The sequence below is a fragment of the Galeopterus variegatus genome, unplaced genomic scaffold (genome assembly GCF_000696425.1).
Source record: "Galeopterus variegatus unplaced genomic scaffold, G_variegatus-3.0.2 Scaffold2435, whole genome shotgun sequence".
NCBI lineage: Eukaryota > Metazoa > Chordata > Mammalia > Dermoptera > Cynocephalidae > Galeopterus > Galeopterus variegatus.
In genome coordinates, this window is record NW_007728546.1 from 131,194 (window position 1) to 149,592 (window position 18,399).

At 39.9% G+C, this 18,399-nt stretch overlaps 1 protein-coding gene across 1 annotated transcript in view; it reads left to right on the plus strand.

The window, feature by feature from the left end:
• Positions 1-218: 218 nt before the first annotated feature.
• NFYC (nuclear transcription factor Y, gamma) overlaps positions 219-18,399 on the plus strand; it is a 69,217-nt gene continuing 51,036 nt past the window's right edge. Inside the window, exons 1-2 of the mRNA XM_008581693.1 lie at positions 219-252; positions 11,064-11,133. Of these exons, the coding sequence (XP_008579915.1) occupies positions 11,124-11,133 (10 nt within the window). The 5' untranslated portion in view covers positions 219-252; positions 11,064-11,123. The remainder of the gene's footprint in view (positions 253-11,063; positions 11,134-18,399) is intronic.

The window sequence follows — 18,399 nt, forward strand, 5'->3', positions numbered from 1 at the left end:
GACTTCAGCCACTTCAGCTTCTGCGCGTTACACGGTACTGCGAGTCAAGGCGCCAAAGGAGGGGGAGGGGAAAGGGAGGACGGTGCAAACGGCGTGGCCGCCATCTTGTTTGTACCCCGCTTCGCGCGCGCTCTGCTCTCCGTGACGCACGCTTCCCCCTCCCCTCTGCCGTGTCCTGGCCTGTGCACTGTCCGACGCCGCAGGAGCGCGGGGGCGGCTCCTGCTCTTCCCTGAACTCCTGAGCTGAGGCGTGTGAGTCTGCGGGCGCTTCTGTGGGAGGGTGACAGGGAAACGGCGGCGGGGGGAGGGGCAGTGCTTCCCGCCTTCGGCCGAGACCTCACTTCCCTCGCGCGGCCGCTGCTGTAGTTCGGTCCGGCCTACCCGCCGCCATGTTGTGTCCTCGCCGGGCCCGCCGCTGTTGCCTCCGCCGCCGCCGCGCTCGTGGGGTCCGTGCACCGCGTTGGCCCGGCCTGCGGGCTTTCTCTCATTGGCGGAAGGCGACGGCGGGGGGGCTCGCTCGTGATTGGTCGGTGGCGGGGAGGCCGCGGACCTGGCACCTTATTGGTCGCGCCGGTTCCGGCCTGGGGGTGATGAAGGAATCGGAGGCTGCGGGCATGAGCGCATCTGGGGCTTGGGCTGCGGGGGCGACCACCCCCTATGGCGCAGGCGTGGGGTGGAGGCTGTGGGGCGAGCCTAGAGGCCTGAAGGCAGAAGGGAGGGTGATAACAGGGCAAATACTTTAGGGGTATCCTGGGACATGGTCGGGGATGAGGGGCACTCATAATTCTAGAGGTTCCCTCCCTTGTACATGCATGGCCCAGGATGGGGGCGTGCAAGCTCCTACGGTCCCAGGCGTGGAAATCGAAATCTGAGTTACAGGTCGAGAGGGTCTTGGAGATCTAGGGGAGCTAGACTTGGAGGGTGACCCAGTTTGGGAGTGACCCTGAAGTCCATGATCCGAGTGCATGGTGTACGAAGAAAGTGCAGGACTAGGAAGATAGCCCAACGATAGAGTCAGATCAGGGATTTTGCTGGAAAGTGCGAGCATTGAAACATTGAGGTTTTGGTGGAGCCCTGGAATACACAGTCACCCGATTTGGGATGTGATGTGAGAAGTAGGTAAACAGGTAGAGGGATCCTACTGGATAGGTGTGCCCGGTCTTCACTGAATGCCAAACCTAGGAGGCATAGCATTAGGTAGTGAGTCAGATCTAAGCGAGAAAGTCGGATATCGGAAGCATTTTGGGGAACATTTGCAGTCTTGGAAAGTATATTAAGAGAGCAATTATAGATTATAGCGTCTCAGGACCATGCAGCTAGTTTTGAGATGTATATGAAATTTTCCTACTCTAGGAGGGATACAGGTAGGACTGCGTTTCGAAAGCTACATTTCTAGCAAATATTAAGGATGTGACAGGGCCGGCCAGTGGCTCACTCGGGAGAGTGTGGTGCTGATAACACCAAGGCCCCGGGTTCGGATCCCATATAGGGATGGCCGGTTCGCTCACTGCCTGAGCGTGGTGCTGACAACACCAAGTCAAGGGTTAAGATCCCCTTACCGGTCATCTTTAAAAAAAAAAAAAAAAAAAAGGATGTGACAGTCATTTGTTAACTGAATATTGTTAGGTTTGGCCTGTTAAGAGAAAGGGAGCTATCAAGAGATTCAGGGTTTTGGCTCATTTATTTCCTTTTATATGTGCTTAACAAATACAGTTTACACCATATTCATCTTTTTTTTAGTTTCAGTTTTTTTTCTCATGGTACATGTTTATGGGGTTGACTGTTTCAATACATGCATGTATAATGATCTAATGAGAATAGCATATCTGTCACCTGTTCATTTATCATTTTTATGAGATTGTAACATTCAAGATCTTTTTTTTCTGGCTATCTTGATATATACAATATTATTAGCTGTTGTCACTCAAGGGCACCAGAACTTATTCTTCCTAGCAGTGGCTTTGTACCAGTCTACCAACCTTTCTCCACCCCCACCTGCCCACCTCTTCCTTGCCTCAGGTAACCACTATTCTACTTTCTCTCTCTCTCTTTTTTTTTTCTCTCTTTTAAATTTATTTTTCTTAGATAACTGATGATAATTGTATATGTTTATGGAGTACAGTATAATATTTGGGTACATTCATACTGTGTGCAGTGATCATATGAGGGTGCTTAGTATATACATCACTCAAACATTTGTCATTTCTTCCTGTTAGGAATATTCAACATCATCATCTTGACTAGCTATTCAAAGATACACAGTACTTAGTTAACTGTAGTCACCCTATGTTACTATAGAACCCTAGATCCCATTCTTCCTATCTTTGTAATATTTTGTATTCATTGACCACTCATTAACTTTTATTTTTTTTCTTTAAATAAGCAGCTCTAGATAAAAATATACCAGTGCATATCTTCTTGCCTGAAAATAAGAGCACTTGTCAGCACTTTCTGGTTTATATTTCAAAAAGCTTTTGTTGTAATCCAGAGTTGTTAGAGTTGACTTGTTGAGGGTACAATTATTTTTCTCTGAATCGTAGTGACTTGGATTGCTTTACATTTGTTTCTCCCAAGGTGTGGGGACCATGGAAACATGTTTATGTTAAACCTTGATATTTCCCTAATTGTTTTTCTTTCTCTTTGTTAGGTGGTCCTTTTTAGCTTTAGATAGATGTTACATTTCTGTTTTAATACCAATTTCAAGAAACTCCCGTGGTTTTCAAATTTTGTCAGGTTTATGCAAATGTAAGTAAATTTTTGAGACAGAAGGGGAAAGTAGTAGAGGAAGGGAATTGGTATTTTAGGGCACACTTAATACCACACTTCCATGAGGTAGGCATCATCCTCATATTGCAGATGGGGAAATTGAGGATCGGAGAGGTTAAGTAGTTTGTCCAGTGTCGTTTGGTAAGTGGATCAGGAGGAATTCAAACCCAAGTTGCTTGATGCCAAAGCCTTAGTTTTATCATGCTGTGAACATAAACCTGACTAATCAAACTCCTAGATAGTTTTACATCTCCAAGGGGATCATCTTACTTTGATTCCTGGGTGTTGAGTATATTAAATTGGAGAATATAATTAATAAGAATTTGTTGTACTGTTTCAAGGATTCAGACAATAGAATTGTAACCATGTAGAATGTGGGTTCTTCAGCTAGATATTTAAATCATATCCCTTGGTTTCTGTTGTGAAAGGGAAGCTTTACAAAATAAATTGCTGAATTTTTTCTGAACCCAGATAGATATGTACAGAAGCTTTAATGAGAATCTGCATTCCTTAAAACCAGACTTCAGAATATTGCTGACAGTCTTTCTGTAAATGGAAGTAAGTTATGCCAAGCAGTCAGGAACTACCAAGTGCTTAGTGTAAAGAGCTCATTAGGGAGGCTTTTTCGAACATCACCAGTTCCTTAGGATGTTTCCAAACACCAGACCTAAGGCAGTGCCTTCTTCAAACTGTGGGATACTGATTCTAAGATATGCTTATCTTGATATACTTATCCTGATGTGTAAGATTAAAACTGGATATGATGAAATATTTGCAATTCCAGTTATACTTATCTTGATATACTTATCCTGATGTGTAAGATTAAAACTGAATATGATGATATATTTGCAATTCCAGTTTTGTTTGGAAACCTTTAAATAAGGTTTAGAGGGGAGACAAGTGAATTGGAAGTCTTAATTGTTTTGTATTTTGATGTGATTACGTGAAGCGCCCCTCCCCTTATTTGCATTAACATCGTAGTGTGGAATGTAGAGGCAAAGCTACAAATGGAAACAGGGCTTGCCATGCATTTTTTACATTGGTCATCTCAGCCTTATTTGATTCAGTCATTAAGTTAACCAAATATGAAGTCTAGACAAGATTACAAAAACAAGCACATACATACACCTTTTTTTATTTAGTAAGCATTTCTTGAGCAACCTGCTCTTCAACACCAATGACCACCTTTGTTCCCCATTAACTCCTTACACCTTTAGCCACCTTGTTATCATCTGGAATTGACCACCATAGAAATCTTGAACTCCCAGGAGGTATGAGGAAGTCTGAGTTTATGTTAAAAACTTGTGAACTTCGGGCCGGCCCAGTGGCGCACTGCTGCAGTGCGCCGCTTGGGAGTGCGTCGGCGCTCCCGCCGAGGGTTTGGATCCCACATGCGGACCGGCCGCTCACTGGCTGAGCGAGGTGCGGGAGCAACAACGAGGGTTGTGATCCGTTGCTGGTCATGAAAAAAGACAAAAAAGGGAAAAAAAAAAAAAAACTTGTGAACTTCAATTTTGTCTTCTAAGCAGAAATCATACTAATGCTTTATACTTTATAGATGGTGCCCATGTCATCTTATTTAATTCTTAGAACAAATAATTCTGTTATCTTATTTATGCTTACATATTTTTTGTTTTGTCAAAACTAATTCATTGTACTAGAGAAGATACAAGGTATTTTAATCCCCATTTTATTTACAGAGAAATGGAGGCAAAATGACATAAGGGGCCATGCTAGATGTCTTTTTGAGGGAATGTGGAAATTCACATTTTATTTTCTTTAGAGGCAGTGAGCCACTAAGGATCTATGAATCAAACCCAGGAATAATATCAGTTACTACCTTTATTGAGTGCTTACATTGTACTAGCTAGGGTATAAATGTATTATATATATTATTCTCACACAGTATGAGGTAGATATTATTACCACCCTCATTTTTACATGTGAGGAAGCTGAGGAATTTAAGTAATTTTTTAAGATATCATACCCAGTAAGTGGCAAAGCCCAGATTCAGATACAGGTTCGTAACTCTTAATTCCTATACAATTTATGGAGTCCTTACTCTTAAAACACTGTTTAACATGACGTAAGTAATTTTTTAAGATATCATACCCAGTAAGTGGCAAAGCCCAGATTCAGATACAGGTTCATAACTCTTAATTCCTATACAATTTATGGAGTCCTTACTCTTAAAACACTGTTTAACATGACACCATACAATATTAAGGGAAAAGAAGAATCCTTGCATCTTAATTCAAGAAATGACCTTCAGTTCTCTCAGCCATGTCTTCTGCCGAGGCCCTAAAGAGTGAGATGACCTTGACAAGGTCACTTAGCTATGCAAGGGCAGACCCAAGTCTAGCCCACATCACTGGATTTCCACACAGGTGCTCATTTTGCTGGACAGCATTGCCTTGGTGGTGGAGATGACTTTAAGTGACAAAATTACCTCATTTACAGGAGGGAGAATAGCAGATGACATTATTAGGGTTACAGATGACCTTCTTGAGGTTCATTCCAGCCTCAGGCATACAAGCTAGGAAGAACATTCCTTAGCCAGCAAGTTGTTCTTTTCCATTCTATATCTTGTTCTCAGAGGAAACTGGTTGGGAGTTATCTGATGTCTTACAGTCTTTCTTTTCATTTTGTTTATTCAGTTTTTTATGCACGCACTGTGACAAGTTAGGAAGGCTACAAGGTCATTTTAGTATTTTCTTGCAGAGACTCGAAGCACCCAACATAATTTAAGTAGATTAATTGCAGGAAGAAATGGATTTTAAAAACATTGGTCAAAAAGTGCAGTTGCTGATTTTGGAGTCAGACCTAGGAAAGCTGTTTTTGCAGTGCTTTTACCCTCTTTGTGCACTGGAGCAAGTTCTTATCTTGCTGAGTCTTAGTTTCTTCTCTGTATAGTAGCAGTAATAATGCAGTACCTACCTTATAAGGTAAGTATGAGAAATGAATACAATAGCATATGGTAGGTATCTATCTGTCACTGAGTGGACCTTAATAAGTGAGAGAAAACATCATTTTCTTTTTAGAATAGCTTAAAATCTGTCCTGACAGCCAGTTAGAACTTCCCTGTTGAGGAGGCCTTTTATAATTATCTGCTCTGTTACATACAGAAGATTTCTATATGAGGGAACAGCCACTTGACATGAAAGAAAGTCTAATTTAGTTGTGCTGGTGGTGGTGTAGGAGCTGATTTTCAGTGGGCCTCTGTGAGGTCAGTCTTACTTTTTTTTTTTTTTCAAAAGGTGACCGGTAAGGGGATCTTAACCCTTGACTTGGTGTTGTCAGCACCACGCTCTCCAAAGTGAGCTAACCGGCCATCCGAACCTGTGGCCTTGGTGTTATCAGCACCACACTCTCCCAAGTGAGCCACGGGCCGGCCCCTCAATCTTACTTTTGAATGTACAGTGTAGTAGGATCATTTGTTCCACAGAAAAGTTGTCTCCTGATCTCTCTGTTAATTCCCAGATGCTGAGTGGTAATGATTTTTTTTTTTTCCTTTTTTGTCTTTTTTACTGACGGGTAACGGATCGCAACCCTTGGTGTCGCGCCCGTACCGGGGACTGGCAACGGGATCGCAACCCTTGGTGTTGCGCCCGCACCGCGCTCAGCCAGTGAGCGGGAACCGGTCTCCACCTGGGATACGAACCCTCGGCGGGAGCGCCGCCATGCTCCCAAGTGGCGCACTCTCCAGTGCGCCACCGGGCCGGCCCTGAGTGGTAATGATTTTGATGAGATGAAAACTTTCCCATATTTATCAAGTAACAATGGTTATTAAAATCAGAACAGCCAGTGTTATCCTTCTGTAGAGAAGGAGAGATTTGCATGATAGTCACTTAAAATTTTTCTTATTGTAGAAATTATCAGTTGAAATAGAACTGTTGGTTTAGTTTGTGTGATATGTCATCTGGGTAACATTTTCTTTCAAGTAAGCAGGAAGACAACATTGTGGAATGGTTCAGAAAAAAATCTCTGCTTACAGAAATTTTTGCCTGGTTGCAGGATTTGCTGCACCTTTCCTCACACGTCTCCGTGTTTTAGCAGTAGTGTACCCGATAGAAATGAGATGACACCTGAACTCATTTTCAATATGGGGGTGGTATTTTCCAATTTGCAGTCATTACTACTTTTTTTTTTTTTTCCTTTTTGTCTTTTTTCGTGACCGGCAACGGATCGCAACCCTCAGTGTTGCGCTCATACCGGACCGGGACCGGCAACGGGATCGCAACCCTTGGTGTTGCGCCCGCACCTCTCTCAGCCAGTGAGCAGCCGGTCTGTATGTGGGATCCGAACCCTCGGCGGGAGTGCCGCCGCATTCCCAAGCGGCGCACTGTAGCAGTGCGCCACTGGGCCGGCCCCTTGCAGTCATTACTTCTAAATCCAGTGTTCTTTCTTTTGTACAGTGAGAGCTTTCTAATGGATAAACTTCAGGTGCAGTATAGATAGATGGACTAGAGTCTAATCTTTGCATTTGAATGTTTCTAGTAGAACAGATTTAAATTAAAGTTTCAAATATCCATGTCCAAGGTATATAAGATATCTGATTTTTAAATTAAAAAAATTTTTAACTATACGTATTTGTGGGGTACAGTGTTTTGTTTCAATACATGCATATATTGTGCAATGATTCGCTTAGGAGGGTGTCCTATTTAAATGAATACCCTCCATTGAAAGTCGACAGTATTTCCTTATAAACAAGATTTAAGAATTCTGTGCTTAAATACGTTCATGAATATGAACCGTAAATAGTGATGATGAGCAGTGCTTCAATGAGAGGAATGGGATGACTCATAGGAATGATATTAGAGTATAGAATATTTTATGTCATGTCATTGGCTTAATTCTATGAGTTATTGAGGGTTTTCACAATCCCTAATTATTGTTATCCATGTCCCCAGGAGCTGCAAATTGTGTAGTGATCTATATAAAGTGAGATTCTTTGCCCTGTGTTAAGAAAAACATACCCCTTAACACTGGCGTGATCTTGTCCATTTTAAGAGGGAAAAGAGAAGGGACTAATAAAGTACATAACTATCTGCACAGCTGAACATCTTTGTCATTTTAAACTTTCTTAAAAATTATTACTGTACCCTGAAGGGGAGTAGCATAGAATTTGCTCATTATTATATTTAGAATTTGCTCTAATGACAAAGTTGGGACTTTTTGAGGAAGCAAAGCATGCTTGGTTGGCAATAATTTGGGAGGCGGAGGATTGCTGTGTATGGTGGTATTTAATGTCCTTTTCAGTAGTACTAAATTAAAAAGGAAAACACCATAATGTGTGTAAAACTCTAACCATTTTGGAAAGTTGTCAGAATAGAGTTGCGTAGTCTTCATTTCACCAAAGTTTGTAAGTTGGCTTACAGCAGCATTTCCCAAGCTGTTCCATTGAACACTATTTCTATATAATGCCAATATGTGTCCTTTGGGAATGAGAAAAGGATCCTTGGCAAAATAACGGCCAAGGTGAAATTCATTTCTCTACTGCAGAATTATTATTCATAGCCTTTATGCTTATGTGCCTTATAACCCTTCAAAAGGGAGGATATGGTATGCAGTGTTACTCAAACTTATTTGGCATTGGAACTCTGTGTATGAGAACATCTAATAAACATTTCATATTATGACTGATGTGTCTTGGAGCCCAGTTGAGCAGTTTTGTTATAGTCTGTGAATAAAAAAGTTAATCATTTTCTAGTCTGCAGTTGTACCACTCTGAATGTACCTGATCTTGTCTGATCTCTGAAGCTAAGCAGGATCAGGCCTGGTTAGTACTTGGATGGGAGACTGCCTGGGAATACTGGGTGCTATAAGCTTTAGGGAAAAAAATCATTTTGTATAGGATAGTTTGGCCAGTAGTGGGAAAGGACTTTTCTGGAAACAAGATGTCTCCAAAGTAACGTAGACTCTTAGGGATAAATGTGATTTTAAAGATCATTTAATCCACTTGCCAGTAACAATAATAATAGTAGCAGCTACCATTATTCGAGCATTTGCTGTTTATCAGGCAGGGTTTTGTCAGTTATTCTACTGCATTATTACTGCTTGGTCTTACTGATTTATCTTCTTAATATTTCCTATTCGTCTGCTTTTCAACATGTCTACTCCTGCATTTTCCTGTAACTAGATTTCTGTGTATCCTGTTTTCCTAGTTATTGGTCTAGAGTGCTGCCATCCTCCCACTTGCCCTCTTCTCCAGCTTATTCTCACACTGTACCCAAAATGATCTTCTAAAAGAGCCATTCCAAACTACTGCCCTTCCGGGATTGTAATGCTTTCTGTCAGCTCTCGACCTTTGCACATGTTGTTTGCTTTGTGTGTCTTAGTAGGCTCCTGTTCTGAGGATTTTAAAACTCCAATGAAGCCTGAAACTTAGATAGGCCCTGGGGTGGGTGCTCTGCTTACGTCCTCCAGTAGGATTATGCATTTGCCCCTGCGGTAACTCTTAACATACAGCATTATTGTCATTGCCTATTTTAACTTTTCTCTTTCTTACAGTAGACTTTAATCTCCTTGAGGACAGGGACTGTGTCTTGTTTAGGATCCCCAGAGCTTAGTTAGCACAATGCCTATTCTTATAAATATTTATTGAACAAATGAAATTACCTTAATCCTTACAACCTTGAAAGATGTTTTACAGTATAGGAAACAGGCCTCAGTAGGGTTAAGTAACTAGCACGAGGTCACTCAGCTAAAAAGTGGTGAGGAGGGATTAGACTCTAATTGTGTCTAGCTGCAAATACTGGGCTGTTTTTCTTGCTACTCTATATGGCTATTGTTTCTCATCTTGCCTTTACACATCCCTGTCAAGTGTTCAAACATCCTGTGCCCAAAAACCCCATCCATAGCTTCTGAGGCAGCTTATGCTATCTTTGGACAGCTCTGAGAACTGAAGTAGGTCCCCTCTAGAATAGTTTTCTATCCATTAGTCTTAGTTTATGCTTTGGAGAATATAGCATATATTTGGAAAAACAAATAATTGAGAATTTATAATCTACTTAAAGTTCCATTTATTAGTTTATGTTATTCATTCATTCATTGAATAACTATTTATTGAGCACCAGTACTACATTCCTTTATTCTAATGTTATCACTGCTTGAAATGTTTCTGGGCTTTCTTTGGGGATTATCTTCAGAACTTCGGTCAGATTCTTTTGAACATGTGTTGACACTTTTTTTTTTAACTTTGAAGTTGGATTTATTTGATTTGGGAAATAGCTAATAGTTGTTCAGGACCAAGTCAAATGAAAGTTATGGGTCAGAAGTTGCAATCTGGCAGTCCTTGATGTTCTTTGATTTGCTTATAATGGTTTTTTAAAAAGATTTGAAGCAAAATTAAAAATGGAAAGATTTGATACTAAAACAACCTGGGTTTTGCTTCTTTTAAAAAATCTGAACTCTTGGGCCGGCCTGTGGCTCACTCGGTAGAGTGCGGTGCTGATAACACCAAGGCCATGGGTTCGGATCCCATATAGGGATGGCCGGTTCGCTCACTGGCTGAGCGTGGTGCTGACAACACCAAGTCAAGGGTTAAGATCCCCTTACCGGTCATCTTTTAAAAAAAAAAAATAAAATAAAATAAAAATAAAAAATCTGAACTCTTACTTCAGTGGACCAGCATTAAGATCCCCTTACCGGTCATCTTTTAAAAAAAATAAATAAATAAAATAAAAATAAAAAATCTGAACTCTTACTTCAGTGGACCAGCCTTTCTGTATGGTCCGTTTCAGTTGGAGCTGAGTATTGATTGTCCCTTTAGATGGGACGTACACACTCCAGTTTTCCTCAATCCCTGCTACTCCCTCTACTCCCTATTATTTAGTTGACACTGCATCTAAGGTTGGGCTTGATTTATGTCTTTTTGCTGAGCACTGGGAATATATGTATATATAAATAAGACACAGGTGCTCCCTTAAAAAAGCCTATCTCTGGTAATAGAGACATGTTAAAAAATTATTATAATATATATGCGTAAGTGCTATAGGTAAGTGTATGTTTAAATATTAATTGAGCGCCTACCACATTCCAGGTATTATGCTGAGTACTTTCACTTATCTCATTTAAGTCTCAGCCCTCCTATGAGTTGGTATTATTTTTTCCATCTTACATATGAAGAAATGAGCTCAGAAATGATTAGTAACTTGACCAAGATCATACAGGTAGTAAGTAGGTAGCTATGATTCAAAAATCAGTCTTCTCACCCAAAGCATCAGTTCTCACCCTGCCTTTTTTGAGAGCATTGAAGCTTGAACCATGTAACTTGAGTCATTGATTTTGTCTCATAGTGATCTGAGTGTTAAGAAGATTCAGTCGTCTGGTGTAGATGGCTGCTGAGATCCAGAACCATGGAAGAATGTGAGTTGGAACCCAAATATCCTGTGAGGCTGTTAGTTCACAGTAATGACAGGCTAGAGAAAAGAAAGCTATAGTAAGTGAATGGATTAGGCTGCCAAATGGAAATTCAAGGATAATTTGAGTTCTTTTCCTACTGTGGCTTGGATTCCACTAAGGTGACTGTTAATAAGAAATAGGAATTGAAGTGCTTTTTTTTGCAAACTGTCAAGAACTAATAAGAACTATGCTGAACACCTTTGCAGATTATCGAGGGACATGATTGGTTTAATCTGACACATCAAAAGAAGAGTCGAAGGGCAGATTTTTGGAACAGTAACCAGACTTTGGCTGGGATTGGTAGTGAAAGGCATGGATTTCCGGCATAAAAACTGGAGAAGATTTTTAGTAGCAGCTGGTAGTCCTCCCACACTGCCCTTTATGGCTAAGGCATTGCTTGCTGCAGAGCTGCAGGGTGTGCTGGAGGTAGAAGAGAAACATTCCCTCAAAGTAGCTTTAGGGACTTAAGCAGATCTTGTCCCTCTCTGTACTTTAGCCCCTCTGTGAAACAAGGAAGTTGGATTAGATGACATTTAGCACTTGGCATTTTTTAAATGCTTTTTCAGGCACAGTACATTAGCTCATTAATCCTTACAGTGGCCCTATGACATTGATGGTGATATGTGTATATTATAGATGAGGAAACAGGCTCAGGGTTAGTCCAGTGTCATACAGCTAATAAGTAGAGGAGTCAGAATTTGAAACTAGCTCTGCCAGACTCCCACGTTCTTAGTTGTTTTGTCATACTGATACTAATTAATAGTCAGTGATGTTGTGAACATATTCTCTCTATTCTGCCCCTCCATCCCTCAGGTGAGCTTCTTTATCTCCTTACAGCTGACTTGGCCCTCAGTGTTATGGGGTTAAGAGAGACTCTAGAGTGGATAAAGTAATCAACTGGCTTGTTGGTCTTCTGCCTTCTCTTCCCAAGCTGGGAATAGCCATTCAGAATCTGTGACCTAAACTTTGAGAAAAGAATGACAATACCTGTAACACTATGTAGCTTCAGGAACCGCCTCATAACACATCCTGTTGACATAACCAAACTCTTACTGGGATGCCATAATGAAATTGCCTCACAATCCCTTAATACTTTAATGTGTACTGTTGTTAATGATTTAGTTATTAGTTGTTTCATGTACTTATAAATGTGATTTGTTCCTAATAATTTAGTAATAAAATTTATGTTAACTTATAGGGTGCTATTTTGTCATATACTTAGCTAGGTCTCTAACCGGCAGATCAAATTTAACATTAGTCAGATTTCTAATTTTTAAATTAGTGAAGTTGGATAATGGTTTATGGTATCTGTACATATATGTAGCACCCAAGAATTTCCTTGGCTGTGCCCTGAGGTGTTCCATGTGTTGGTAAGCAGTGTGGTGCAGTGAAGAGACTTGAGTTTCCATCTAGATTTATGGCTAGGGGGCAGTTCTTTTAAGTTCTCTGAACATCACTCTTTCTCACATGTAAAAGGGAGTTGTAGAGAGAATTAAAGGGGTAAAGTCTATAATGTTCCTAGCACTGAACCTTGTACTAATTGGTGGTCAGAAATGATTTCATTTTAGGGCTGGCCTGTGGCTCACTTGGGAGAGTGTGGTGCTGATAACACCAAGGGCACGGGTTTGGATCCCTATATAGGGATGGCCGGTTCGCTCACTTGGAGAGCGTGGTTGTGGAATGGGAGATTAGACAAAGGTATTAAATCAGTATAAAATTTTGAGGGAGATAATTGGCATGGTGTTAATGTAAGAGAATTCCCTGAGTCTTAGGAAATACTGAAGTGTTTAGGGTAAAGGACCATGATGTATATAACTTACCATCAAATGATTCAGGGGAAAAAAAAATTATATGTAGAGAGGAGGAGTGTAAGTGCAGATGGTAAAGTAAATTCAGGTAAAATGTCATAGACAAATCTGGATGTTCCCTATACTTTTTTTTTGTTTTTGTAACACTGTAAATTTGAAATTATTAAAAAAAAAAAAAAAGATTTCATTTTGTTGTGAGAAATGAGTGGAACGCATGTAGAGAAGTTAATATGGCAAAGTGATAGGACAGACCACATTGCTCATATTTCAGGGCCCTGTGGAATCTCTGCATATACCAAGGATTAGTCCTCAGGTTAGGTCAACCAAGGAATTTCTACAAAAGATCTCATCTACCTGGCAAAACAACTGTGTTGTTTACTCCTAGGATACTTGGCTTTGATGAGAGGAAGCAGATCTAAGGAGATTGTTAAAGGCCTCAGGTAATGGTGAGGTATTTCTATTTGAATTTTTTTTAAGTTAATTGATTTTTTTACCATATTAGGAGCCGCCTCTTAATACTTAAGCAGTTGGGCCCCAAATCCGTGAGTAAATCTTTGACCATTACTGGTGAACTTCAGCAGCCCAGAATATCTTCAATAACCACAATGAGTCAAGAATACTTATCTCTCTTGGTATCAGCCTTGCTGCTCATTCTTGAAAATGTGGTAGAAAAAGTTTATCCTCTCTAGTATCAAAACGCTATAACATTAAAAGCTAATCAGCAGCATCTTATGACAGCCCTTAATAAATTAGTTAATCCATCAAACTATAATGAGCTTTTAATTATATTCACTGATGTTCTGGCTTCTTTGCCAATTTTTCTCCTTTTATCATTATATTTCCCTCTTGGGTTCCTGGTAGGCTTTTTAGAAATGCCACTATCCCTGCCGCTAACTTCGTATATTATCCCCAAATTTTCCTATTTAGATTAGTTTGCATTTTAAAATTTAAGTGTTTTGCCTTGGTACTAAGCTGTGCTTTTAAAATTACTGTGAATATAATGACAGATGCATTTTAGAAATCCTGCAAACTATTGTATGGCCATCTGCATCACTCTTTGTTACTGTTAAAGAAGTTGCATTTTCTTTGGATTAGCCCAATCTAGTTTTCTTTTTTCTTCTATTAATGCTCATCAGAAAACTGAAGATAGTCACAACTTTCCGACCTTGTACACACACATTGCTTCTCTGGTTTACTGCCATGGGATACTGTAGCAGTATCTTATAGACATCTTTGGTGGCCAATCAGAAGCAGTTAAATTACCTTAAATTTTTTAAATGGAACTCTGACAGCCAATAAGAAATCCCTTGGGTGGGAACTGTAACAACCTTTTGCTTCATTTTAAGAACAATTCTAAATTTGCAGTATTCTGTTTTGTAAGCACATGAAGCCGTAATGCATCTGCTGTGTGTATTTACTGGGCATTTTCAAGCCTTAAGTTCCTCGTACTTTGAAGTCTGAATCTGACCCCTGTTCTGCTTCTCAAGGTAACTTTAAAACAGGAAGTGTACAAAAGAGGTAACTGATGACGTGAACAGCCAATCATGGCTTTGTGTTCTTAGCTGATAAAGCAGCTCAGCCAATGGGATCACTCTGGAGGCAAGGTTTGGTGTCAAATAGCATGCTAGATTGAATGCCTTTGACTGTTAAAGTGGAAGGAGGCTGCAGGGCTTCATTGGAGCCTCGGAGTTTTTCACTGAGGCAGGGGTCAGCTGAAAGACAAAGAAAAATGGCGAATAGTTTGCTGGGGGGTGGGGGGACAGCTGTTCGGGTTTTCACTGGAGTGGACATTCCAGACTCAGGTTTCTGCATCTTCTGCTGCCTTTTGTTTCCTCCTTCAATTGGGGGGGAGGGATAGGAGTGACTTAAATTCTCCCTGTCCGAGGAGATATAAATAACTACATGTAAAATTAATGCAGTTCTCGGTAAGTTTAATTCTTTGTTTTGTGTTGAAATAATAGAAACTATTTAGCTTCAGAGAGTGTAGACAAGTTGCACTGTTTCAGAAAATGGCCACTTTACATTCCATGCATACCTTTTTGGTGCACCTAGAATACCTTGCTCTGTTTAGATTTTGCATGTCCAACTAGGATTTCTTTTCCTAGTTGCGTATCGACAAGATGAGGTACATGATGAAAGGCTAATCATTTTTCAGGGGCTCACAGAAGCAAATCACTTTCTCTTTGCATTGGGTAAACTTAACTGTTTTCCAAATAATTTTCCTTTGTTCAAGTGCACCGAAGCTTTCCTACAGAATAAGCTGAGTTATTGTAAGAGTTTTTCTATTTCTGGGCACTTTGTTGACATCTGTGTTTTCAGAGATGGAAGCAACACTATTGCCGTTTGAAATTTGTGTTAAATATGATTTGCACTGATGAAGGTTCTAATGGTGAAGGCCCATATGCCAATGTGAAATTCCCCATAACTTTCTTGATTTATCTGTCTGCCTGTAGATTCTAGTAAGTGCTAATTAATTTAGTAACAATCTTTGCTTTAAAATACAGATTTTGGCTTAGAATGCTGGTTAGAAACATTCTTCTCCACTTACATTGGCAGTGACAAGAGCAAATCTTTTCCCACTGATTCTATACATTTTGTCAAGTGTTGATTTGGTTCTTTAAAATGATGTGAGCAAAATGCTTTTCATTTTCTGTATGAAATATTTAAAATCCTAATTTACCTGCAATTTGCGAATAGGAAAGTTAAGAGTACAGGCACCTTATCTTTTGCCCTTGATATTTTTTTCACCTCTTTAGGGATATGAAGCTAATGTGGGTTGCTAATCAGTAATCCATCAGTTCTTGTGAATAGTGAAATCATGAATCCCATGTACTAAGATCTATAATATACCTTATTTAAAAAAACAATTCTATGTCTTTTATTTGCAAATACAGAATGAAGGTCATTGGAACATTTCTGCAGCAGACTCTGTGGATCATTGAGCCAGTAGCACTCTCTGGATAGGGAAAAGGAACAGGCCTATTAGAGGAGAAGTTTGGAGGGTGTTGATTTGCCTTGCCTAACTTCCCCTTGAGTGAAGGATTTACCTGAGAGAATCGATAGGGGTATAGATTCTGGGCTCTTCAAGTTGGAGTGGTATAGTTCCTGGAAGCAGGCCTCTGTCGTTGCTTGCAAAAGTGACCTTGAAAAACTGCCGAGGAGTTGAAAGATTGAAGGACAAAGTTTGTTTATACAGATTTGGACTGAAACGCGCTATTTAAGATGAAAAGAGACTGTACTTGTGTTCAAGTCGAGTGGTTAGTATGAATATGTTATACATTCAAATTAGGAGTTTTCAGGCAATAAGACAATAGGGTTGCATTCATTCTCTCTCCCACTCTTCTCTGTTCCCTCTTCCCAGCAAAAATATTCTAAATCCTTTTGGTATGCTATTTGAGTGAACTGCCTAACAGATTTAGAATTCCTTTCATGCTACCTTGTCTTCTTTGTAATCTAGAGGGTTCTTAGTGAAGAATGGTATTTTAGGAGTTCAAAGTAGTTATATTTGTGAAACTTCTTTTCGGGGATTGGAATGCTTATGGTATAAGAAAATGTTCAATGTGGAAAGTTAAGGTCTAAGAAAAAAGAGTATATGTTAAGGATCATATTTTAAGAGAAAATTATTTTAATTTAAATTTATTTTTTAAAAGTCACTGATTTATATGTTATCAGTTGTTCCAGTTTTTATTTATGATTTAAAAACCAGTGTAGATACTGAATGACTATTGGCCCTGGGAGAAGGCCTGGAGCAGGGGAGGCAAAAGTGGAGGTGGGGTACAGTTTGAGGCCTAGATAAACTTTATAAACTTGAAAACTTTGTGGATTTAGCTTCTTGGAAAGATACCTAGCCACTGCTTCTAGGCTAGGTTCTTCTCCTTTTTAGGGTTATGGACTCTGAGAGTTTGATCCACTACCTAGAAAAATGAACATAGGCATGCCTGTGCAAAACCTCTGGTGACTAAGATATTTTATTTTCTAGGGTATGTTGAATGGCATTTCTGTGATCTCCCCATTTAATACTTTAGCCAGATAATTGTTTCCCAGAGAAATGAAGAAAACTTTACTTCCAGAACAAGCAAATACCTGCTAGAGCTAACTATAACTTGGATTGGGGGTGGCTGTATGTGTTGGTTGGGGAGGCTTAGATGGGATCTGAGATTTGGACATTTATTTACTCTGATTACAGTATTTAGGGCAACATGGTGCAGACCATTTAAAGTCAGGAGACCTGTGTTCAAGTCCCATTCAGCTCTGTCACCAACTTTGTCAGCCATTTAGTATGTTAGCTTCCTTACAAATGACACCTAAAAATAGCATCTTCTTATTTAGTGATGAGTCTTGAATGAGATCATGTATGTCAAAGTGCTTTGCAGGGCCGGCCCCATGGCTCACTCGGGAGAGTGCGGTGCTGACAACACCAAGGCCACAGGTTCGGATCCCATATAGGGATGGCCGGTTTGCTCACTGGGTGAGCGTGGTGCTGACAACACCAAGTCAAGGGTTAAGATCCCCTTACCAGTCATCTTAAAAAAAAAAAAGTGCTTTGCAAATTGTGAAGTGCTAATTAATATTAGTTGCTACTAATCCACACTTTTGGGGGGTTAATGTTTATGAAGATAGGTATGGCATCAAAAAAAAAAATGCCAGTATTTTAATATATTTACAAAGGAGTTTGTTTAAACTGGACACATCTCTTTTTAAACTGGTTCCACATGCCTTCACTGGCATATTCTTATTAATGCTGACATGAGACCATCAAATTAATGAGACCATCAAATTTCACCCATCAAGATTATAAAAGAATTTTAACCCCTTTGTCAAAAAAAAGGGCCTCTAAGAATAAGATGAAATGGGAGTGCTGATTTTTAAAAATCCTTGCTGGGTTTAGGAACCTCTCAGAATTAAAACTAGAAGCCTGTTCTGATTGGATATTGAGATTTGCATTATAATGCAGGTAAATTGTAATGATTGCAGATGTTTACCAAGCAGAAGTTATTATTTTTTAATTTTTTAAATTTTATTTTGTCGATGTACAATGTGGTTGATTGTTGTGGCCCATTACCAAAACCTCCCTCCCACCTCCCGCTTCCCTGTCCCACCCAACAATGTCCTTTCTGTTCGCTTGTCCTGTCAACTTCAAGGAGTTATAATTGTTATGTCTTCTCCCCCGCCCCAAGGTTTTTGTGTGTGTGTGTGTGAATTTATTTATTTTTAGCTCCCACCAATAAGTGAGAACATGCGATATTTCTTTTTCTGTGCCTGACTTGTTTCACTTAATATAATTCTTTCTAGGTCCATCCATGTCGTTGCAAATGGCAGTATTTCATTCTTTTTTATAGCTGAGTACTATTCCATTGTGTAGATATACCACATTGTCCATATCCACTCATCCGATGATGGACATTTGGGCTGGTTCCAACTC